The sequence below is a fragment of the Mustelus asterias genome, unplaced genomic scaffold, assembly GCF_964213995.1.
Source record: "Mustelus asterias unplaced genomic scaffold, sMusAst1.hap1.1 HAP1_SCAFFOLD_241, whole genome shotgun sequence".
NCBI lineage: Eukaryota > Metazoa > Chordata > Chondrichthyes > Carcharhiniformes > Triakidae > Mustelus > Mustelus asterias.
The window spans coordinates 425111-445570 of record NW_027590213.1 but is presented as its reverse complement, the minus strand read 5'-3'; the positions used below and the strand labels follow the sequence as shown (position 1 = coordinate 445570).

General features: G+C 46.2%; 2 protein-coding genes across 2 annotated transcripts in view; both read left to right on the top strand.

The window, feature by feature from the left end:
* The first annotated feature begins 1598 nt into the window (after positions 1 to 1598).
* LOC144485865 (uncharacterized) overlaps positions 1599 to 20460 on the top strand; it is a 65034-nt gene continuing 46172 nt past the window's right edge. The window contains exon 1 of the mRNA XM_078203941.1: positions 1599 to 1642. The gene's annotated coding sequence lies outside the window, so the exon portion shown is untranslated. The remainder of the gene's footprint in view (positions 1643 to 20460) is intronic.
* LOC144485873 (uncharacterized) lies at positions 15263 to 18256 on the top strand. Its single transcript, XM_078203950.1, has 2 exons — positions 15263 to 15306; positions 15730 to 18256. Exon 2 carries the CDS (start codon positions 16076 to 16078, stop codon positions 16481 to 16483), a length of 408 nt encoding a protein of 135 aa, XP_078060076.1. The 5' UTR covers positions 15263 to 15306; positions 15730 to 16075; the 3' UTR covers positions 16484 to 18256.

The following is a 20460-nucleotide window of genomic DNA, read 5'->3' as shown; positions in this document are numbered from 1 at the left end:
CACTAAAAACAAGGGATCCAGCGCTAATCCCTGCGGAACACCACTGGACACAGACAGCTCATCAGAAAAACAGCATTTGGCCATCCCCCTCTGACTCGTGCCACTTTTGGATCCAGTTTGGCAAATTACCCTGGATCCCGTGGGCTCTTACCTTCTTCATCAGCCTCCCATGCGGGACCTTGTCAAAAGCCTTACTGAAGTTCATATACACTGCATCAACTGCACTCCCCTCATCTACACACCTCCTCACCTCCTCGAAAGTTCAACCAAATTTGTAATACATGATCTCCCTTTGCCAAAATCATGCTGACTATCCTTGATTAATCCTTACCTCCCCAAGTGGAAAGTAATCTGTCCCTCAGAAGTTTTTCCAATAGTTTCCCTACTGCTGAAGTCGGACTCACTGGCCTGTACTTTGCTGGTTTTTTCCCTATGTCCCTTCTTGACTAATGGTACCACATCAGCTGTCCTCCACTCCTCTGGCACCTCTCCAGTGATGTGGAGATGCCAGCATTGGACTGGGGTAAACATAGTAAGAAGTCTCACAACTCACCCTGATGAACTCCCACTCGTCTGCTGAAGGGGCAGTGCTCTGAAAGCGAATGGCTTGTGTTCCCAAATAAACCTGTTGGACTTTAACCTGGTGTTGTACGACCTTTCCTGTGGCCAAAGAAGATTTGAAAATTATTGTCAGAGTGGCTGCAATCTCCTCTCTTGCCTCCCACAGCAGTCTGTGACACACCTCATCTGGAGCTGGGGATTTATATAATTTTAGGCCCAGTTCAAACCATTAATACCTCCTCCCTCTCGATGTGACGTTGTTGAAATGAATCACAAAGCTGCTCCCTGGTATCTATACGACTCACCTGATGAAGGTGCAGTCTCAAACAAGCAGCCAAAAGCTCGTGATTCCAAATAAATCTGTTGGACTTTACCCTGGTGTTGTGAGACTTCTTACTGTGCTTTCTATACCTACATCACCCACCCCCACAGTGAATACAGAAGCAAAGTATTAATTTAAAACCCCACCAATATCTCCCAGCTCCATGTACAAATGACCACATTGCTCCCGAATGGACCCTATTCTTTCCCTGGTCACCTCCTGCCCTTCACATGATGAAAGAACACCTTTGGATTTCCTCCCAGATGTTGCGCAGAGGAGGTTTTGGTCTGAAGCTCATGGGCCAACTTCCGCATTCACACAATGGAGGAAATGTGATTGGCTGGAGGACCAGAGAACGTCCGGTCCTCCACTCCTTTCTATTGGTCAATACCTCAGTATGCCGGTCAGGGGATGGGTTCCCCCGCACATGCGCAGCGTCCCCTCTCCCTTGGACATGCGCAATCCCGTGCCGGGGGGGGAGGGGGAGGGGGCGATCGCTCTGGCCGGAGCCATCAGCCGGTTGCCTGGAAACCTTGGCTCGAGGAGGTGCAGGGGGAGGGGGAACAATGGGTGGGGGCGGGGCTCCCGTGTCCGCGCGGCGGAGATCCCACCCCCTGACCTTCACTCTAAGGTATTGGCCAATGGGAAGAGTTGGAGGACCGGAACGACGCTGGTCCTCCAGCCAATCAGAGCGCGGGCTTTGTGTTAATGCAGATTGAGCTTCAGACAGACTGAAACTTCCTCCTGTCTCTACCATCTGTGAGTAAAACACTTTCTTTTCTCCCCCTTTCCATTTATTTTCTCATTCTGGGTGAAATTGGGGACTTGCAGCAACTGAAGGGAAAGGAAGTGAATCCAGGGAGGCTGCAGACTCTAGACAGGTTGGCCAAGGTCTCTCTCTCTTAAAGACATTGACATCCTTTGCTCCCTCAGCTTGAGACATTTATTTGTCTGGCTAAAAGGATGGTCTCTTTCCTAATATTCACAATTAAAGGGTTTGTTTCCCAGGAGATGGCTGACATTACGAAGGAGCAGCGCTCCGAAAGCTTGTGTGGCTTTTGCTGCCAAATAAACCTGTTGGACTTTAACCTGGTGTTGTGAGACTTCTTACTGACATTTAAGAGGACAGTAAATTAATATAGGATAGAGACATGTCGAGTGTTGTTATATGATATAGATTAGATATATTATTTATGACTCTGAAATAATATACATTTATTATTATTTATAGTCTTGTAATATAGAAACGTAGTTCCGTTATATATTTCCAGTCATCTCCTCAGGCAATTGTTATTCTTGAATTTCCTTTCCACAGGGATCATTGCAGGTTGAGAATCATTAAATATATTCCAGGATGAGTTAGACTGATTTTTGACTGACAAGACTGTCAAGGCTTATGGGGAACATATGGGGAAATGGAGAGAAAGCTAAGATGACGAGGGATTTCCTGATTCAAGGATGTGGTGAAGCTTTGGAATTCTCTACCCTGGCGGCCTGTGGAGCCTCAGTCATCAAGAATTTTCAGGAGAGAGAGAGAGAGAGCAATTGGTTTCTAGATATTGAAGAAATCAAGGGAGATGGGTTTAGTGGTGGGAGAATGATGCTGAGGTAGATGAGCCAATGATCTCACAGACTGGTTTAAAAGGCTCGATAGACCAAGTGGCCAATCGCAGTTCCAATTTGTTATTATTTCTGTGCTGGACAGGAAGCAGTGAGCATGGATCTGTCAATCAGCCTCAATCAGCACCTTCAGCAGAATTGGGAGGGTGAATATTAGATACAGCAGAGTGAGAATGGAGGGAGAGTGTGTGGGATGGGGATTTAGAGCTTTTGGGGAATGAGAGAGGAAAGAATGTTCCATAGAAACTAGAACTGTCTGTTCTGAATTTCTATCCTGTACTGACAGTGATGACGTTTGCAAACTTGTTTTACAGGATATTGAAAGAGGAATCACAGGCAGAAATCTCAATCGTCACATCTAGATCTGACAGAGTCATATTCCTTGGGACCTGAATATCATTAGCTTTTGAATCTAGAAGGACAAATGATTGTCTGGTCTGTCGATTTGAAAGGATTTTAAATGTCAGTTTGACTGGAAAAGGACCAACACACTGCCACAATCAAATGAGAGTGTTCAAGTGCATTGACTAAAGAGCTGAATACAGATCACACCATTAACAGTGGGGAGAGACTGCACTCGTGTTGTGTGTGTTAACGAGGCTTCAACTGATTGTACACCAAAGAGAGAGGCAAGGACACTGCACCATGGAGAAACCATGGAAATGTGGGGACTGTGGGAAGAGATACAGATACCCATCAGAACTGGAAGTTCATTGGCGCAGTCACACTGGAGAGAGGCCATTCACCTGCTCTCAATGTGGCAAGGGATTCAGTGAAATATCCCACCTGCGGACACACCAGCGAGTTCACACTGGGAAGAGGCCGCTCACCTGCTCTCAGTGTGGGAAGGGATTCAGTCAGTTATCCGAGCAGCGGACACACCAGCGAGTTCACACTGGGGACAGACCATTCACCTGCTCACAGTGTGGGAAGGGATTCACTCATTCATCCAACCTGTGGAAGCACCAGCGAGTTCACACTGGGGAAAGGCCGTTCACCTGCTCTCACTGTGGGAAGGGATTCAGTGATTCATCCAACCTGCGGGCACACCAGCGAGTTCACACTGGGGAGAGGCCGTTCACCTGCTCTCAGTGTGGGAAGGGATTCAGTGAATCTTCCCGCATGAGGAGACACCAGCGAGTTCACACTGGGGAGAGGCCGTTCACCTGCTCTCAGTGTGGCAAGGGATTCAATGAAATATCCCACCTGCGGAGACACCAGCGAGTTCACACTGGGGAGAGGCCGTTCACTTGCTCTCAGTGTGGGAAGGGATTCACTCAATTATCCCACCTGCAGACACACCAGCGAGTTCACACTGGGGAGAAGCCGTTCACCTGCTCTCAGTGTGGGAAGGGATTCAGTCAGTTGTCCAGCCTGCAGACACACCAGCGAGTTCACACTGGGGAGAGGCCATTCACCTGCTCCCAGTGTGGGAAGGAATTCACTAATTTATCCAGCCTGCAGATACACCAGCGAGTTCACACTGGGGAGAGACCATTCACCTGCTCTCAGTGTGCAAAGGGATTCAGTCAGTTATCCAACCTGCGGAAACACCAGCGGGTTCACACTGGGGAGAGACCATTCACTTGCTCTCAGTGTGGGGAGGGATTCAGTCAGTTATCCACCCTGCAGACACACCAGCGAGTTCACACTGGGGAGAGACCATTCACCTGCTCTCAGTGTGGGAAGGGATTCACTCATTCATCCAACCTGCGGAAGCACCAGCGAGTTCACACTGGGGAGAGACCATTCACCTGCTCTCAGTGTGCGAAGGGATTCAGAGTTTCATCCCAGCTGCTGAGACACCAACAAGTTCATGAGTGATTCCAGGGATTGGATTCTGCTGTTATTGTTTCTGCTCTCAATTACATCCAGGACTGCATTTTGTTCATTCTCACAGTTGGTCAATGGGGAGGGTCGGGGGGTTTCTTTCTCCTGGACTGGCCGGTCTCACGACTTTGCCTCCAGTGGGCTCATGCTCTTTGAGTCTTGTTGTGAATACATGGTTTCAAATTTCACAAGGATCACAGAGTGACCGGGTGTTAGGAAGTTCAGAGATAATTGGTAAGGATTTCTGTTTGGAACCCCCCCAAATGCCCATCCAATTTCCTTTGTAATTGTTTATTGTCTCCACTTCCTCCACCCTCGTAGGCAGCGAGTTCCAGGTCATTACCATTCACTGCATCAAAATATTCTTCCTTACATCCCCCCCTGTATCTCTGACTCAAAACTTTAAATCTGTGCCCTCTTGTCCTTGTCCCATCAGCTAATGGGAACAGCTTTTCTTTGTCCACCTTATCTAAACCTGTCAGAATCTTGTCAGGAATGTGTAGCTGGAAATCCCTCCCTAACAGCACGGTGGGTGTACTTACACCTGAGGCATTGTAGCAGTTCAGGAAGGCAGTGTTGGCGCTGATCGTGGCTGAGGCAGCTACATACAGCCACATATTCTGTGATAATTGAAGGACAGCAGATTGAATGTGAGGCATTCTGGGACTGGACTATCTTGACCACATTCCTGTGACTGCACAGTTTCTGCAATCACGGACCATTAAAGCTGCTTAACAGGGCCCCAACAGAGGAGCTGGTGAGAATATTTACTCAGAATGAGTTAGAATTAAACTGGGGAATTAAACTGGGGCGGCACGGTGGTACAGTGGTTAGCACTGCTGGCTCACAGCGCCAGAGACCCGGGTTCGATTCCTGCCTTGGGTCACTGTCTGTGTGGAGTCTGCACATTCTCCCCATGTCCCCGTTTCCTGCGGGTGCCCCGGTTTCCTCCCAAAGTCCAAAGATGTGCGGGTTAGGTGGATTGGCCATGCTAAATTGCTCCTTAGTCTCAGGGGGACTAGCTAGGGTAAATGCATGGGGGATAGGGCCTGGGCGTGATTGTAGTCAGTGCAGTCTCGATGGGCCAAATGGCCTCCTTTTGCACTGTAGGATTCTATGAATCTATGAATAACCAGCTGATATTCAGCGGCTGAGATATCCGAATCTGTAAAAAGGGGGTCTGATCAATCAACAAACGGTGGTAGGTAGATTAAGAAACGTTCTCAGGCATTGCTTAAATTATTTTATCATAGATTTGTGATAAGAACTGGGAGGGACTTGTGACCCGGTAGTCGGTGAAGTGACGGTACACTCCAAGTAGCACTGGACTGAAAAGTGGACCTCTAAGAGTGGATTCTAATCGTTATAATCCAACCCAAGCATGGCCAGTGAAAAATTCAGAGCTCGAGTAGGGACCGGACAGATTTCTTACCAGTCTTTTGGAAACTAAGAACAAGAAACTTATCGATAAAATGATTTGAGAATAGAGCCAACATTTTGAGTCTGGATGACACTTCATAGGAGCTCTCATGAAGGGTCATCCAGACTTGAAACGTTGGCTCTATTCTCTCCCTACAGATGCTGTCAGATCTGCTGGGATTTTCCAGCATTTTCTGTTTTTGTTTTACTTTTATAATAAATGATTTGGTCTGATTGGAATCCCCACGATCCTCCCGCAAGGCAGAGAGAAAGTGGTGGCAAAAGGAGAAAAAGGATATGGATGATAGAGTCTGGGTTCTGATTCCCGAGCCCATGTAGAATTAACAAAATGAGTGAACCAGTTTATAAAGAACAGAAATTACCCATCCCTAACAAAAAACTGATCAAATTAAAATAGGTTGAGGAATATAACAAAAAAATTAATAGATGAAGTTTAAAATCAAGTTTCTTTTGTTGTTAGAGAGGGGATTTTTTACAGTAACTTCATTGCAGTGTTAATGTAAGCTTACTTGAGACTAATTATAAACTTTAAGTTTTTTGAAGTTATTTTGTCAGAGGGGTTCAGAATACCTTGAGATTAAAAACTAATAAAAGCTATTGAAACAGGGTGGACTGACTTAGACTAACGTAGAATAAGGACCACAACGTGCCTTATTTATATTATACAAAGGTACTGTCTGCATAGAGATACATAGCTGTCAGATCTGCTGGGATTTTCCAGCATTTTCTGTTTTTGTTTTACTTTTATAATAAATGATTTGGTCTGATTGGAATCCCCACGATCCTCCTGCAAGACAGAGAGAAAGTGGTGACAAAAGGAGAAAAAGGATAAGGATGATAGAGTCTGGGTTCTGATTCTCCGAGCCCGTGTAGAATTAACAAAATAAGTGAACCAGTTTATAAAGAACAGAAATTACCCATCCCTAACAAAAACTGATCAAATTAAAATAGGTTGAGGAATATAACAAAAAAATTAATAGATGAAGTTTAAAAGCGGCACGGTAGCACAGTGGTTAGCACTGCTGCTTCACAGCTCCAGGGTCCTGGGTTCGATTCCCGGCCCGGGTCACTGTCTGTGTGGAGTTTGCACATTCTCCTCGTGTCTGCGTGGGTTTCCTCCGGGTGCTCCGGTTTCCTCCCACAGTCCAAAGATGTGCGGGTTAGGTTGATTGACCAGGTTAAAAATTGCCCCTTAGAGTCCTGGGATGCGTAGGTTAGAGGGATTAGTGGGTAAATATGTGGGGATAGGGCCTGGGTGGGATTGTGGTCGATGCAGACTCGATGGGCCGAATGGCCTCCTTCTGCACTGTAGGGTTTCTATGATATAACCAGTGGTAGAGAATTTAAATGTGTACTTTTTGGACTAAAATGTACACCTTGGCCAAACTGCAGACTGCCCTAAAGCATAATGGGATAAAAGCTGAGTGAGACAGGCCACATTCTGTCAGAAGAGTGAAGCCACAGAGCACAGTTTTTATCAGTATGAGTTATAAAAGTAAACGCTTCCCAGACACTAGAATGAATAGAATTATTCATTTTTTACTGATAAGGGATGGCTCAGCAGACAGTGGAAAGGAACTTTTGAACCCTCTAAGCTATGTAATAGAAGTTGCTGAGAGTCAGTTAGAAAGCAACCTTTGAACCCTATGGACCTATGTAAGTGAAAGTTGCAAAGTAACAGTGGGCAGGAACTTTCAGATTCTACAGACCAATGAATTTCCATTCTTCCAGAAGATAGGATGTTATTGGCCAAGGTAAATATTGTGCACGAACACGATTGGAGCATCCAGTTAGGATGACAGAGTGGGCGGGTGAAATGAACTTTCAAAATAGTATAACTACACGGCCAATGTATTGTAACTTTAGAAAGGAGTTGGACTGCCCAGCTGCCTTTCTTCCAGCGCGTGTTAGTCAATAAATAATGTCTTTAACCCGTATACTGTCTTTTGCAAATCTTTGTATTAACTGGGTTCAGCTCAATACTTCGCCTCCGAGAAAAACCCCCATCATATGTAAAGTGAAGTAATTGTGGGCCAAGTTTTTTCTGCTCACTCCCGACCCCTTTAGGTTCTGGAGAAAAGTTAACCCTTTCAGCAGACGGTTCATTTCTTTGTAAATCACCTGGAAACTCATGTGTCTATTTTAGTTTTTGATTGAGGATTTATGGGAACCAGTTAAATGTGGAAATTTTAAGCAGAGCCTGGAGGAATTTGGAAGAACTGTGAGGATTTTATCGTGTTGTCACCTCAACCCCAGATAAAGAACAAAGATTTTGCAGCTGGCAACATGTTTGGGATTTTAAATCAACAAAGACTTGATGTTTCCTATAAAATCAGGCTTTGGAAGTTGGCTAAAAAAAGGTTAAGTTATAATGAAGGGGAATGAAGGATCTTGTATCTTATTTTAATCAAGGAGTTGTGAGCTTAGACCATAAGACATCGGAGCAGAAATAGGCCACCAGACCCATCGAGTCTTCTCCGCTATTCAATCATGGCTGATATTTTTCTCATCCCCATTCTCCTGCCTTTTCCCCATAACCCCTGATCCCCTTATTAATCAAGAACCTATCTATCTCTGTCTTATAGACACTCAATGAACTGACCTTCACAGCCTTCTGCGGCAAAGAGTTCCAAAGATTCACCACTCTCTGACTGAAGAAATTCCTCCTCATCTCTGTTTTAAAGGATCATCCCTTTAGCCTCAGGTTGTGCCCTCTGGTTCTAGTTTTTCCTACTAAGTTTCAATAAGATCCCCACTCATCCTTCTAAACTCCAATGAGTACAGACCCAGAGTCCTCAACCATTCTTCATACGACAAGATCTTCATTCCAGAGATCATTCTTGTGAAGCTCCTCCAGACCCTTTCCAAGACCAGCATATCCTTCCTTAGATGTGCGGCTCACAACTGCTCACAACACTCCAAATGGGGTCTGACCAGAGCCTTATACAGTTTAAGAAGTACATCGCTGCTCTTGTATTCTAACCCTCTTGACATGAATGCTAACATTGCATCTGCCTTCCGAACTGCCAACTAAACCTGCACGTTAACTTTAAGAGAATCTTGAACAATGACTCCCAAGTCCCTTTGTGCTTCTGATTTCTGAAACATTTCCCCATTTAGGAAATAGTCTATGCCTCCATTCCTCCTACCCAAGTGCATAATCTCACACTTTTCCACATTGTATTCCATCTGCCACTTCTTTGCCACTTCATGTTGTTTTGTTTCTTAAAGACTTGATTAGTTGTAAGTATTCGCATTCCAACCATTATTCATGTAAATTGAGTCTGTGTCTTTATAAGCTCTGTTTGTGAACAGAATTCCCACTCACCTGAAGAAGGGGCTTGCAGCTCCGAAAGCTTGTGTGGCTTTTGCTACCAAATAAACCTGTTGGACTTTAACCTGGTGTTGTTAAACTTCTTACTGTGTTAACCTATCTAACCCGCACAGCTTGGGAGACGAAGAGGGAATTCAACATTGCAAATCCACTGAACCTGGGCATCTTTGGTCTGTGGGTGGAAACTGGAGCACCCGGAGGAAGCCCACGCAGACACAGGGAGAACATGCGAACTCCACACAGACACTCACCCAAGGCTGGAATTAAATGGGTCCCTGGCGCTGTGAGGCAGCAGTGCTAACCACTGTGCCACCATGTCACCCTATAGTTGAGGCCAAAACATTGTCTTATTTCAAGAAGATATGAAATATAGCTCTTGGGGCTAAAGGGATCAAGGGATATGGAAGGAATTGGGGAATCAGGATATTGAATTCGATGATCAGCCATGATGAAGATGAATGGTGGAGCAGGCTCAAAGGGCCGAATGGCCTACTCCTGCATCTAGTTTCTATGTTTCTTTCCACTGTGCCAGCATTCCATCCAGTGACACAGTGGTGAGCACTGCTGCCTCAAAAAAACAAATACAACAATGGCTTTGGCATCTGCTACAATGTGACTGACAGTTTGACAATGGAGTCAATGGCATCAGGAGCAAAAGATACCCTGGGAGGTGGAGAAGAATGTGACGGAGATTACGAGCGGGTCCTTGATAGGTTTTCTAAAGAGATTCAGAAAGGAAATCGTGAGTTGGAAAAAGTCCAGAATAAATTAATTTACAGTTACATTGGAAACCTGTTGCCTCACAGCTGAGTACAAAATATAAAGAGTTGAGGGAACTGGTGGATAAGCTGCAGAATGGAGCTGATTGCTGGCAGGAGAGCACGTCTGACCTGGACAATCAGTTACATTGGGAACAGGGGGCAGATGATAGGGTGAGTGGAGCTCAGAAAAATCTACTGCTGTTCGGCCAAACTCTGGAACAAGATATTGATTTACAGTCAGAAAATATCAGATCAAGTGAAGAGTTAGAAAATGCCGTGGGGACTTTGAGGAAGTTAATTCAGCCACAAAGAGACACCTCCCTGAGACAGACCAATCCCCGTGTATAGCTGAAATCAAACAACCTGAGACACAAATCAGTCACCAGTGAGTAGATGTAGTTGTTTTCTCCAAAAAAAGAATCACTGCAAGCACTCCCCCCTCTCCTCTGCCTTTCCTGTCTGATAAGGGAATGCAGGTGTGTGAGGTTAGCCATGACTTCTGCACCATCATGATCCACAACGCTTACTCCAAGTTGGTTTGCCCAGTTGAAGGAATGCTGTACATTTGAGTCATAATTGTTGAGGCAGGGCGTTGTTTGCAAGCATCACAGATTCGAAGAATTAGTTTGGAAAGGGAATAAAAATTAATTTAATTTGAACTGCCGTGTGTTTCTGTTTGAAATAAATTCAGACTGTACTAAAATGTGAAAGGAATGTATTTGGGTTTGAAATTAAGTTGTTCAAGGTTAGAATTGTGAAGGCCAATTTGCTCCCAAAACACAAAGATCAGGCTGCAGTTTGGCAGCAAACCAGTTCCAACTTTCCAAAACATCCGAGTTAAAATTGTTGAGATTCGGTTAACAACACATTTCACAAAGTATTTCTTTCAACTTTGATTAAGTGGAAAATATTGAAAATTGAAATTGGTGTTCAAAAAAGGATAGATAAAAGAGATGAAATTTGAACAAAATTGAAGAAAATAACACGAGAGAAGTTTTTTAAATTATGTAAGTTGATGCAATTGCCAAGTTTCCTCTGCCCACTCCCCGCCTCTCTCGGTTCCACAGAGAAGTTAACCCTTTCAGCAGACAGCTCATTTTTATAAATCTCCACACAGCCTTTGTTTTTTAATGTAACCTGTGATTGGACACATTAACTCACTGGGATCTTGGCCAGAGCCAGATGGATTGTTTGTGTTTTTTAAACAGGTGATGATGTTTTCCAGCTCTGAGTGAAGTCAACAGTTTTGAGAATTAAAACAGAGAATAAAAGACTTTACTTTTCAGAAAGCCAACAAGCCTGCTTTTGAGATTGGAATTGATAAATATCTGACATGAGTTGCTATTTCAAGCATTTAAAATGGAAATTACCTGGTGTTTAAGGGAAAGAACAAAGTTGATAATGCCTGGAATCAAACAGAAATGTTTGGTTTCTGTTAAAAGATATTATGAGAATATTTAATGATTTATTTAACTCTAAAGATTCTCGAGAACTCCTAAAAGTGTAGTTTAAAGGAATCCATATATTTGGGTGTTTATGAAGATTTGAGTGAAAGGGAAGTCGAGGTGAGATGAATGAGGTGACAGTTTTCTCTTGGAGATACTTGTTTCTTTGTCTATGAATTATTTGAGAGAACTGAATTTGATAATCTGGCCTCCATCTGAGACATTGGGACTGTACAGGAGGAAACAAGCAAAGACATACACCTGACTTTGGATTTTCTTCTGAAGATTCTGACAGAATTACTGAATGGTGCATCCTTTGTAAGACAGTGGCATCCAGGATGATGAAACTATTTGGTAAAATACACAGCACAATCCCAAAAGACCTGATGGACCTTCCACAAATGCAAAACAATGATTTGTGGGAGAGGGCAGAGAGATGCCAACAAGCAGGACAAAAGAACACACTCTGGTTTAAAAGAAAATGAGTGACAACATTTAACAGGGAGGGAAATGAGTGAAGATGGCTTATGAAGGTGAGATTCCAACAGAGAATTAAAGAAGGGATTGGAACACCGATGTGAGATTGCAGAAGTGGTTTGTAAATTGGGAATTAACTAACATCCGAGAGTACACGGTGCAGCTGCACTGAAAAATGAAGGGCAGTCCGGTGTCACAGTGGTTAGCACTACTCCCTTACAGCGCCAAGGACCCGGATTCAATTCCAGTCTCGGATGACTGCCTGTATAGAGTTTGCACATTCTCCTCGTGTCTGCGTGGGTTTCCTTTAGGTGCTCCGGTTTCTTGCCTTCATCCAAAGATGTGCGGGTTAGGTTGATTGGCCATAGTAAATTGTGCCTTATTGCCAGCTGGACTAGCAGGGTAAATAAGTGGGGTTATGGGGATATGGCCTGGATGGGATTGTGGTCTGTGCAGACTCGATGGGCCACCTTCTGCGTTGTCATGATTCTATGATTAAATGGGACTTTCTCAGCTACTTGACTAAATGACATAAAATGGTTAATATGGTCTGAAGAGTAAGAAATCACTTTGAAATGATAAAGGCACTGACACATACTCCATACAGAAACTGACTGTAAGAACAAATTAAATGGAATTTTCGATTAGGTCAAATGAAGGGGAGGGAGAAATAATACATAATCAGAATTAATTACAAGATGGATACAGGTGAAGGGACAGCTTGAGAATTTTTTTAAGTCTATGCAATTTGTATAGTAATTATATGTTATCACTGCTTTTATATCCAATTATACTGCTTCAATTATATCTAAAAATTAGTTATGAGAAGAAGATTGTAAAGGGAAAGGAAGTTGGCTACCTTGGACAAGGCCAATGAACAAAAGGGGGGAAATGTCAGAGTGAATTAGGGTAACAGAGTGAGTGTAGGGTAACAAAGTTTGCAGACGACACAAAGATAAGTGGAAAAGTGAATCGTGTGGAGGGCGTAGAAGGTCTGCAGAGAGATTTGGACAGGCTGAGTGGGTGGGCGAGGATCTGGCAGATGGAGTATAACGTTAACAAATGCGAGGTTATTCACTTTGGAAGAAATAATAGCAAATTGGATTATTATCTAAATGGAAAGAAATTACCACATGCTGCTGTGCAGAGGGACCTGGGGGTCCTTGTGCATGAGACACAAAAACCCAGTCTGCAGGTGCAACAGGTGATCAAGAAGGCAAATGGAATGTTGGCCTTTTTCGCAAGGGGGATAGAATATAAAAGCAGAGATGTCTTGCTGCATCTGTACAGGGCATTGGTGAGGCCAAGCTGGAATATTGTGTGCAGTATTGGTCCCCTTATTTGCAGAAGGATATATTGGCCTTGGAGGGAGTGCAGAGAAGGTTCACCAGGTTGATACCGGAGATGAGGGGTGTTGATTATGAGGAGAGACCGAGCAGATTGGGTTTGTACTCGTTGGAATTTAGAAGGCTGAGGGGGGATCTTATAGAGACCTATAAGATAATGAAGGGGCTGGATAGGGTAGAGCTGGAGAGATTCTTTCCACTTAGAAAGGAAACTAGAACTAGAGGGCACAGCCTCAAAATAAAGGGGGGTTGGTTTAGGACAGAGTTGAGGAGGAATTTCTTCTCTCAGAGGGTGGTGAATCTCTGGAATTCTCTGCCCATTGAAGTGGTGGAGGCTACCTCGTTGAATATGTTTAAATCACGGATAGATGGATTCCTGACCGGTAAGGGAATTAGGGGTTATCGGGATCAGGCGGGTAAGTGGAACTGATCCACTTCAGATCAGCCATGATCTTATTGAATGGCGGGGCAGGCTCGAGGGGCTAGATGGCCTACTCCTGCTCCTATTTCTTATGTTCTTATGTTCTTATGATTTAGTAAAAGGGGTGATAGATGTAACACCCCTGCATTAGAGTAAAATCACATGTTTGTCAAATATTCTACATCAAGGTTCTAATAGCAGCAAGGTTGTTTACTTGTTTGAGGAACAAACAGTTTCTAGATTACAGACAAACCTTGGGTGAAGTTTTAATAATAAACCTATATCGGTAAGATAGGAATTTTAGACCAATGTTTTGTATTCTGACTAACAGTACAGCATTGATATCCGTATTGCAGCTGAGAGCTGTGTTAGAATGCTCAGTGGGATTTGTGAGTGAACTTGGGCTTTGCAGGTTGGACTCTGGTTGTGGAGGTACTGAATGCCCCTGGGGCAGGATTTTGGGAAATCGCCTTTGGATCAGGAACCTGAGGAAAATTCATATTTCTACAGGGGTGGCCACCCATTTGAAGTGATAAAAGTCGCTTGTGTAGTTCATCATTGTACCCTTTTTTAAAATAAATTTCAACTCATTTGTTATTTCAGATGCTTTTCTTGATGGTTAAGTCCCTTTCAAATTAAAGCATTCAGAGCGTCAATATGGAACTGAGTTACCATGCTGTTGTAACCAAACCAAATTGAGTTTAAATATTAATAGTATATCCCTTTAAAACTGACAGAAGAGCTCTATTAAAGTTCAAAAAAGATTCACAAGGATGTTAGCAGAGCTGAGTGTGTTTAAGTCACAGGATAGATTGAACCGGCTGGGGATAATTTCTCCAGGAAAGAGAAGGCTGAAGACTGACCTGATAGGGACTTTAATGGGTGTGATAGGGTTGACATCATCAAGTCATCACTGTGATTACAGGATAGAAATCCGGAACTGACAAATCTAGTTCTCACAGAAAATCCTTCTTCATCTCAAATTATAAATCTCTGTCCCCACACACTCCCTCCTTCCTAAAGTAAAGTTTATTTATTAGTCAAAAGCAAGGTTTACATTAAGACTGCAATGAAGTTACTGTGAAATTCCTCTAGTCGCCACATTCCAGCGCCGGTTCGGGTCAATGCACCTAACCAGCACGTCTTTCAGACTGTGGGAGGAAAGCGGAGCCCCGGGGGAAATCCACGCAGACCTATTGATTGTAACATTAAGTCATCCTACTATCCTCCTCTTGTTTTTTCTCCAATTTTCCTCCCCTGAAGGTGCTGACTCTCGACTTCAGTCTCATACTCACCGATTACCCTCCCCAATATGTCACCCAGTTCTCTAAATCGTTCCACCTAAAGTTAACAACCTGTTTTGCGATAAGGTGACGTTCCAATCCAATCCAGTGATACCCCATGTGTACTTTGTAAAAGGGCGGAGTCACTGCGCCCCACTTTCCATTCCAGTCCCAGGGTTTTGGAGACTGCGGTCCGGATGCGTAATGGCGGCTGCACCTCCCACACTCCCTCGCGCTGCAGAAAGTGCTCTATCCGTCGCGCGGCGGGCGGCCCGGGACTGCGCATGTCCAAGGGAGAGGAGAAGCTGCGCATGTGCGAAGGAGAGCCCGCCCCTTGACCTTCATATTGAGGTATTGACCAATGGAAAAAGTTGGAGGACCGGAAGGACTCTGCTCCTCCAGCCAATCAACGCGCGGGCTTTGTGTGAATGAAGATGGAGTTTCAGAAACACTAAAACTCCCTCCTGTGAGTAAAACACTTTATTTTCTCCCCCTTTCTATTTATTTTCTCATTCTGGGGGAAACTGGGGACTTGCAGCAACTGAAGGGACAGGAAGTGAATCCAGTCTGTACATTCCACACATTGTTAGTCCAGTCAGATAGACATTTATCTGTCTGGCCGCCTGCATGGAGATTTCCAGCTCTCTGTGTCCAGGACAGGAAGCAGTGAGCATGGATCTGTCAATCAGCCTCAATCAGCACCTTCAGGAGAATTGGGAGGGTGAATATTAGATACAGCAGAATGAGAATGGAGGGAGAGTGTGTGGGATGGAGATTCACAGCCTTTGGGGAATGAGAGAGGAAAGAATGTTCCACAGAAACTAGAATTGTCTGTTCTGAATTTCTCTTCTGCTCTGATAGTGATGACGTTTGTAAATTCATTTTACAGGATGTCAAAGTGAGGATTTACAGACGGAAGTCAAGTCAAAGATCAGACAGAGCCAACAATTCATTGGGACCCGAATATCATTGGCCTTTGAATCGAGAAGGAGAAATCTTATTCTGTTCTGTTTGTTTCAGAAGTTTTTCTTTAACATAAATGTGACTAGAAAAGGACCAAGACACAGAGACACCCGAGTGAGAGTGTTCCAGTGTACTGAGTGTGGAAAGAACTTTAACCAGTTACACAGCCTGAAAATACATCACAGCTTCCACAGCGGGGAGAAACTGTACCCGTGTTCTGTGTGAGATTTAACTGATTGTTTAACCTGGAGATTCACAAGGACACCCGCATCATGGAGAAACCGTGGAAATGTGGGGACTGTGGGAAAGGATTTATATCTCCATCTCAGCTGGAAATTCACTGGCGCAGTCACACTGGGGAGAGACCATTCACCTGCTCTGTTTGTGGAAAGGGATTTGCTCAGTTAATTGTTCTGCAGAGACACCAGCGAGTGCACACTGGGGAGAGGCCGTTCACATGCTCTGCGTGTGATAAGGGATTCACTCAGTTATCCAATCTATGGAGACACCAGCAATTTCACACTGGGGAGAGACCTTTCACCTGCTCTGTGTGTGGAAAGGGATTCACTCAGTTAATTGATTTGCAGAGCCACCAGCGAGTTCACACTGGGGAGAGGCCGTTCAATTGCTCTGTGTGTGGGAAAGGATTCAGTGCGTCATCAAGCCTGCGGAGACACTAGCGTGTTCACAGTGCGGGGAGGCCATTCACCTGTTCTCAGTGTGGGAAGGGATTCACTCAGTTAATTGATCTGCAGAGCCATCAGCGAGTTCACACTGGGGAGAGGCCATTCACCTGCTCTGTGTGTGGGAAGGGATTCACTCAGTTGCCCGGCCTGTTGAAACACAATGTCACTCACACCCAGGAGAGACCCTTTAAATGCTCTGACTGTGGGAGGGATTTCAAAAGCTCTCGGGAACTGTTGGTGCACCAGCGCATTCACACTGAGGAGAGACCATTCAGCTGCTATCACTGCACAAAGACATTTAAAAGGTCATCCCACTTGCTGGAACACCAGCGGACTCACACTGGGGAGAAACCATTCAGTTGCCCTCAGTGTGGGAAGGGATTTAGTTCATCATCCAACCTGCAGAAACACCAGCGAGTTCACACGGGGGAGAGACCATTCACCTGCGCTGTGTGTGGGAAGGGATTCACTCAGTCATCCCAACTGCAGACACACCAGCGAGTTCACACCAGGGAGAAACCATTCACCTGCGCTGTGTGTGGGAAGGGATTCAGTCAGTCATCCCATCTGCAGACACACCAGCGAGTTCATCAGTCTTGCGGTCATGCAGAACAGAAGAGGACCTTCGTCCCATTGAATCTGCACTGACAAAACTGTACTAAATTGACACTAATCCCACTTTCCAGCACTTGGGCCATATATTTTGACATTTCAAGTGCTCATCCATGTGCTTTTAAAAAGCTGTGGAGTTTCCTGCCAGGAAACTCCCAGACCGTGTATTCCAGACTCCCACCATCTTCGGAGTGAAAACATTTTTCCTCAAATCCCCTCTAAACCTCCTGCCCCTCACCTTAAAATGATGCCCCCTTGTTACTGACCCTTCAACAAAGGAGAACAGGTGCTTCCTATCCACCCTGTCCATACCTCTCATAATCTTATACATTTCAATCAGGTCCCCCCCTCAGTCTCCTCTGCTCTAAAGAAAACAATCTGAGCCTATCGAGACTCTCCTTATAGCTCAACTGCTCCATCCCAGGCAACATCCTGGTGAATCTCCTCTCCACCCCCTCGAGAGCAATCACATCCTTCCTGTAGTGAGGTGACCGGAACTGCACACAATATGAGTGAAAACTGGTCAAGCAGGGCTGTGTCATCACACCAACGCAATAAATGCTGGCAATACCCATAAAAAAATAAGTACTAAGTCTTAATTGAGTTGCAATTAATGAATCAATAATGAATCAGTAGTTATTGTAAAAGATTGAGTTTTATTTGCTGTAAGAGTTTAATTGCTGTGTATATAAAGATTTTGCAATGAGGATAAATGTACTGACGAGAGACCTTCAAGATCAGATTAGCCTCAACATTTGAAACTGTGTGAATAAGGGATTGTACAGAATCAGATAAAGGGACAGCATGAACCAGTTCTATTGTATTCCTGTCTAAGATAATGGGAGAAAGTGGTGTCAGTAATTGAGGATCCAATTAAATTAATCTGGTGACCAAATTGACCAATTGTCATGATACAACAGGCTCAACTCTGACGTGAGGTAATTGTCACTTTGTGGATAGAAGTAGAGGTTCCGAAGGTCTTCCTTGCGAGCCAAATACTGAAAACTCCCGAGGCTGAGTTCCAAGGAAATTACTGTCAAAGAAGGAGCCAGAGAGGGTTACGCTTCTACGGACTGATCACCCACATGAAGCTGTAAAAGTCAATGTTTTAAAGTTGTTCAGTGAACCTTTTTCATTGAATAAACTTTTTAAATTTACTATCCAGAGAATTCTGCCTTTGCCTGAATTGGTGAAAGTCTTGTGTGAACCAAAGTGAATTTATTCAATGGTAAGTTGGGAGTGGCTGAAATCAACTCAATTCCAGATAACAAGATCAGAGAACAGAAATCTTCAATTTCAACACTTGCATTTCTATAGCACCTTTCACAACCACAGGATGTCCCAAAATGCTTTCCAGCCAATGAAATACTTTTAAAGTGTAATCCCTGTTGTAATGTAGGAAATGCCACAGCCAATTTACACACAGCAAGATCCCACAAACAGCAATGGGAAAATGAGCAGATGATGTGATGTTGATTGAGGGATAAATATTGGCCAGGACACTGGGGATAATTCCCCTGCTCTTCTTCCAAATAGTGGCTGTGGGATCTTTTACATCCACCTGAGGGGCTGACAGGGCCTCAGTTTAACATCTTATTTGAAAGAAGGCTGTTCTGACAGTGTAGCGCTCCCTCAGTGCGGCGCTCCCTCAGTGCGGCGCTCCCTCTGTGCGGCGCTCCCTCAGTGCGGCGCTCCCTCAGTGCGGCGCTCCCTCAGTGCGGCGCTCCCTCAGTGTGGCGCTCCCACAGTGCGGCGCTCCCTCAGTGCGGCGCTCCCTCAGTGCGGCACTCCCTCAGTGCGGCGCTCCCTCAGTGCGGCGCTCCCTCAGTGCGGCGCTCCCTCAGTGCGGCGCTCCCTCAGTGCGGCGCTCCCTCAGTGCGGCGCTCCCTGAGTGCGGCGCTCCCTGAGTGCGGCGCTCCCTGAGTGCGGCGCTCCCTCTGTGCGGCGCTCCCTCTGTGCGGCGCTCCCTCAGTGCGGCGCTCCCACAGTTCAGCGCTCCCTCTGTGCTGCGCTCCCTCAGTGCGGCGCCCCCTCAGTGCGGCGCTCCCTCAGTGCGGCGCTCCCTCAGTGCGGCGCTCCCTCAGTGCGGCGCTCCCTCAGTGCGGCGCTCCCTCAGTGCAGTACTCCCTCAGTGCAGCGCTCCCTCAGTGCAGCGCTCCCTCCGTTCAACGCTCCTCAGTACAGCGCTCCCTCAGTGCGGCGCTCCCTCAGTGCGGCGCTCCCTCAGTGCGGCGCTCCCTCCGTTCAACGCTCCCTCAGTACAGCGCTCCCTCAGTGCGGCGCTCCCTCAGTGCGGCGCTCCCTCAGTGCGGCGCTCCCTCAGTGCAGCGCTCCCTCAGTGCCGTGCTCCCTCAGTGCGGCGCTCCCTCAGTGCGGCGCTCCCTCCGTTCAACGCTCCTCAGTACAGCGCTCCCTCAGTGCGGCGCTCCCTCAGTGCGGCGCTCCCTCAGTGCGGCGCTCCCTCAGTGCGGCGCTCCCTCAGTGCGGCGCTCCCTCAGTGCGGCGCTCCCTCAGTGCGGCGCTCCCTCAGTGCGGCGCTCCCTCAGTGCGGCGCTCCCTCAGTGCGGCGCTCCCTCTGTGCGGCGCTCCCTCTGTGCGGCGCTCCCTCAGTGCAGTGCTCCCTCAGTGCAGCGCTCCCTCAGTGCAGCGCTCCCTCCGTTCAACGCTCCTCAGTACAGCGCTCCCTCAGTGCGGCGCTCCCTCAGTGCGGCGCTCCCTCAGTGCAGCGCTCCTTCAGTGCAGCGCTCCCTCAGTGCGGCGCTCCCTCAGTGCGGCGCTCCCTCAGTGCGGCGCTCCCTCAGTGCGGCGCTCCCTCTGTGCGGCGCTCCCTCTGTGCGGCGCTCCCTCAGTGCGGCGCTCCCTCAGTGCGGCGCTCCCTCAGTGCAGCGCTCCCTCAGTACAGCGCTCCCTCAGTGCAGCGCTCCCTCAGTGCCGCGCTCCCTCAGTGCCGCTTCCCTCAGTGCAGTGCTCCCTCAGTGCAGCGCTCCTTCAGTGCAGCGCTCCCTCATTGCAGCGCTCCCTCAGTGCAGCTCTCCCTCAGTGCTGGATGTGGAATGTTGGATTTGATTTTTGCCTCAGGTCCCTGGACTGGGATTTGAACCTAGAACCTTCTGACTCAAAGGTGAGAATTGTACCCATTGAACCACGGCTGACATTATAGACAACACGAAGTTAGAAAGGGAAAGTTACCCTTTAAAAACCCCCAGCCTTTGCTTCCAGTGTCTAAACCTAATAATAAAAACTTCAGTATAAATAACATGGATTTGATGACAAATGTTGAAGTGTTGGTTTAGAGCCACAAGTTTCAACTTCCCATTTGAGCCTCGGGCACCATTCTGTCTCCCGACTTCTCGTGTCAA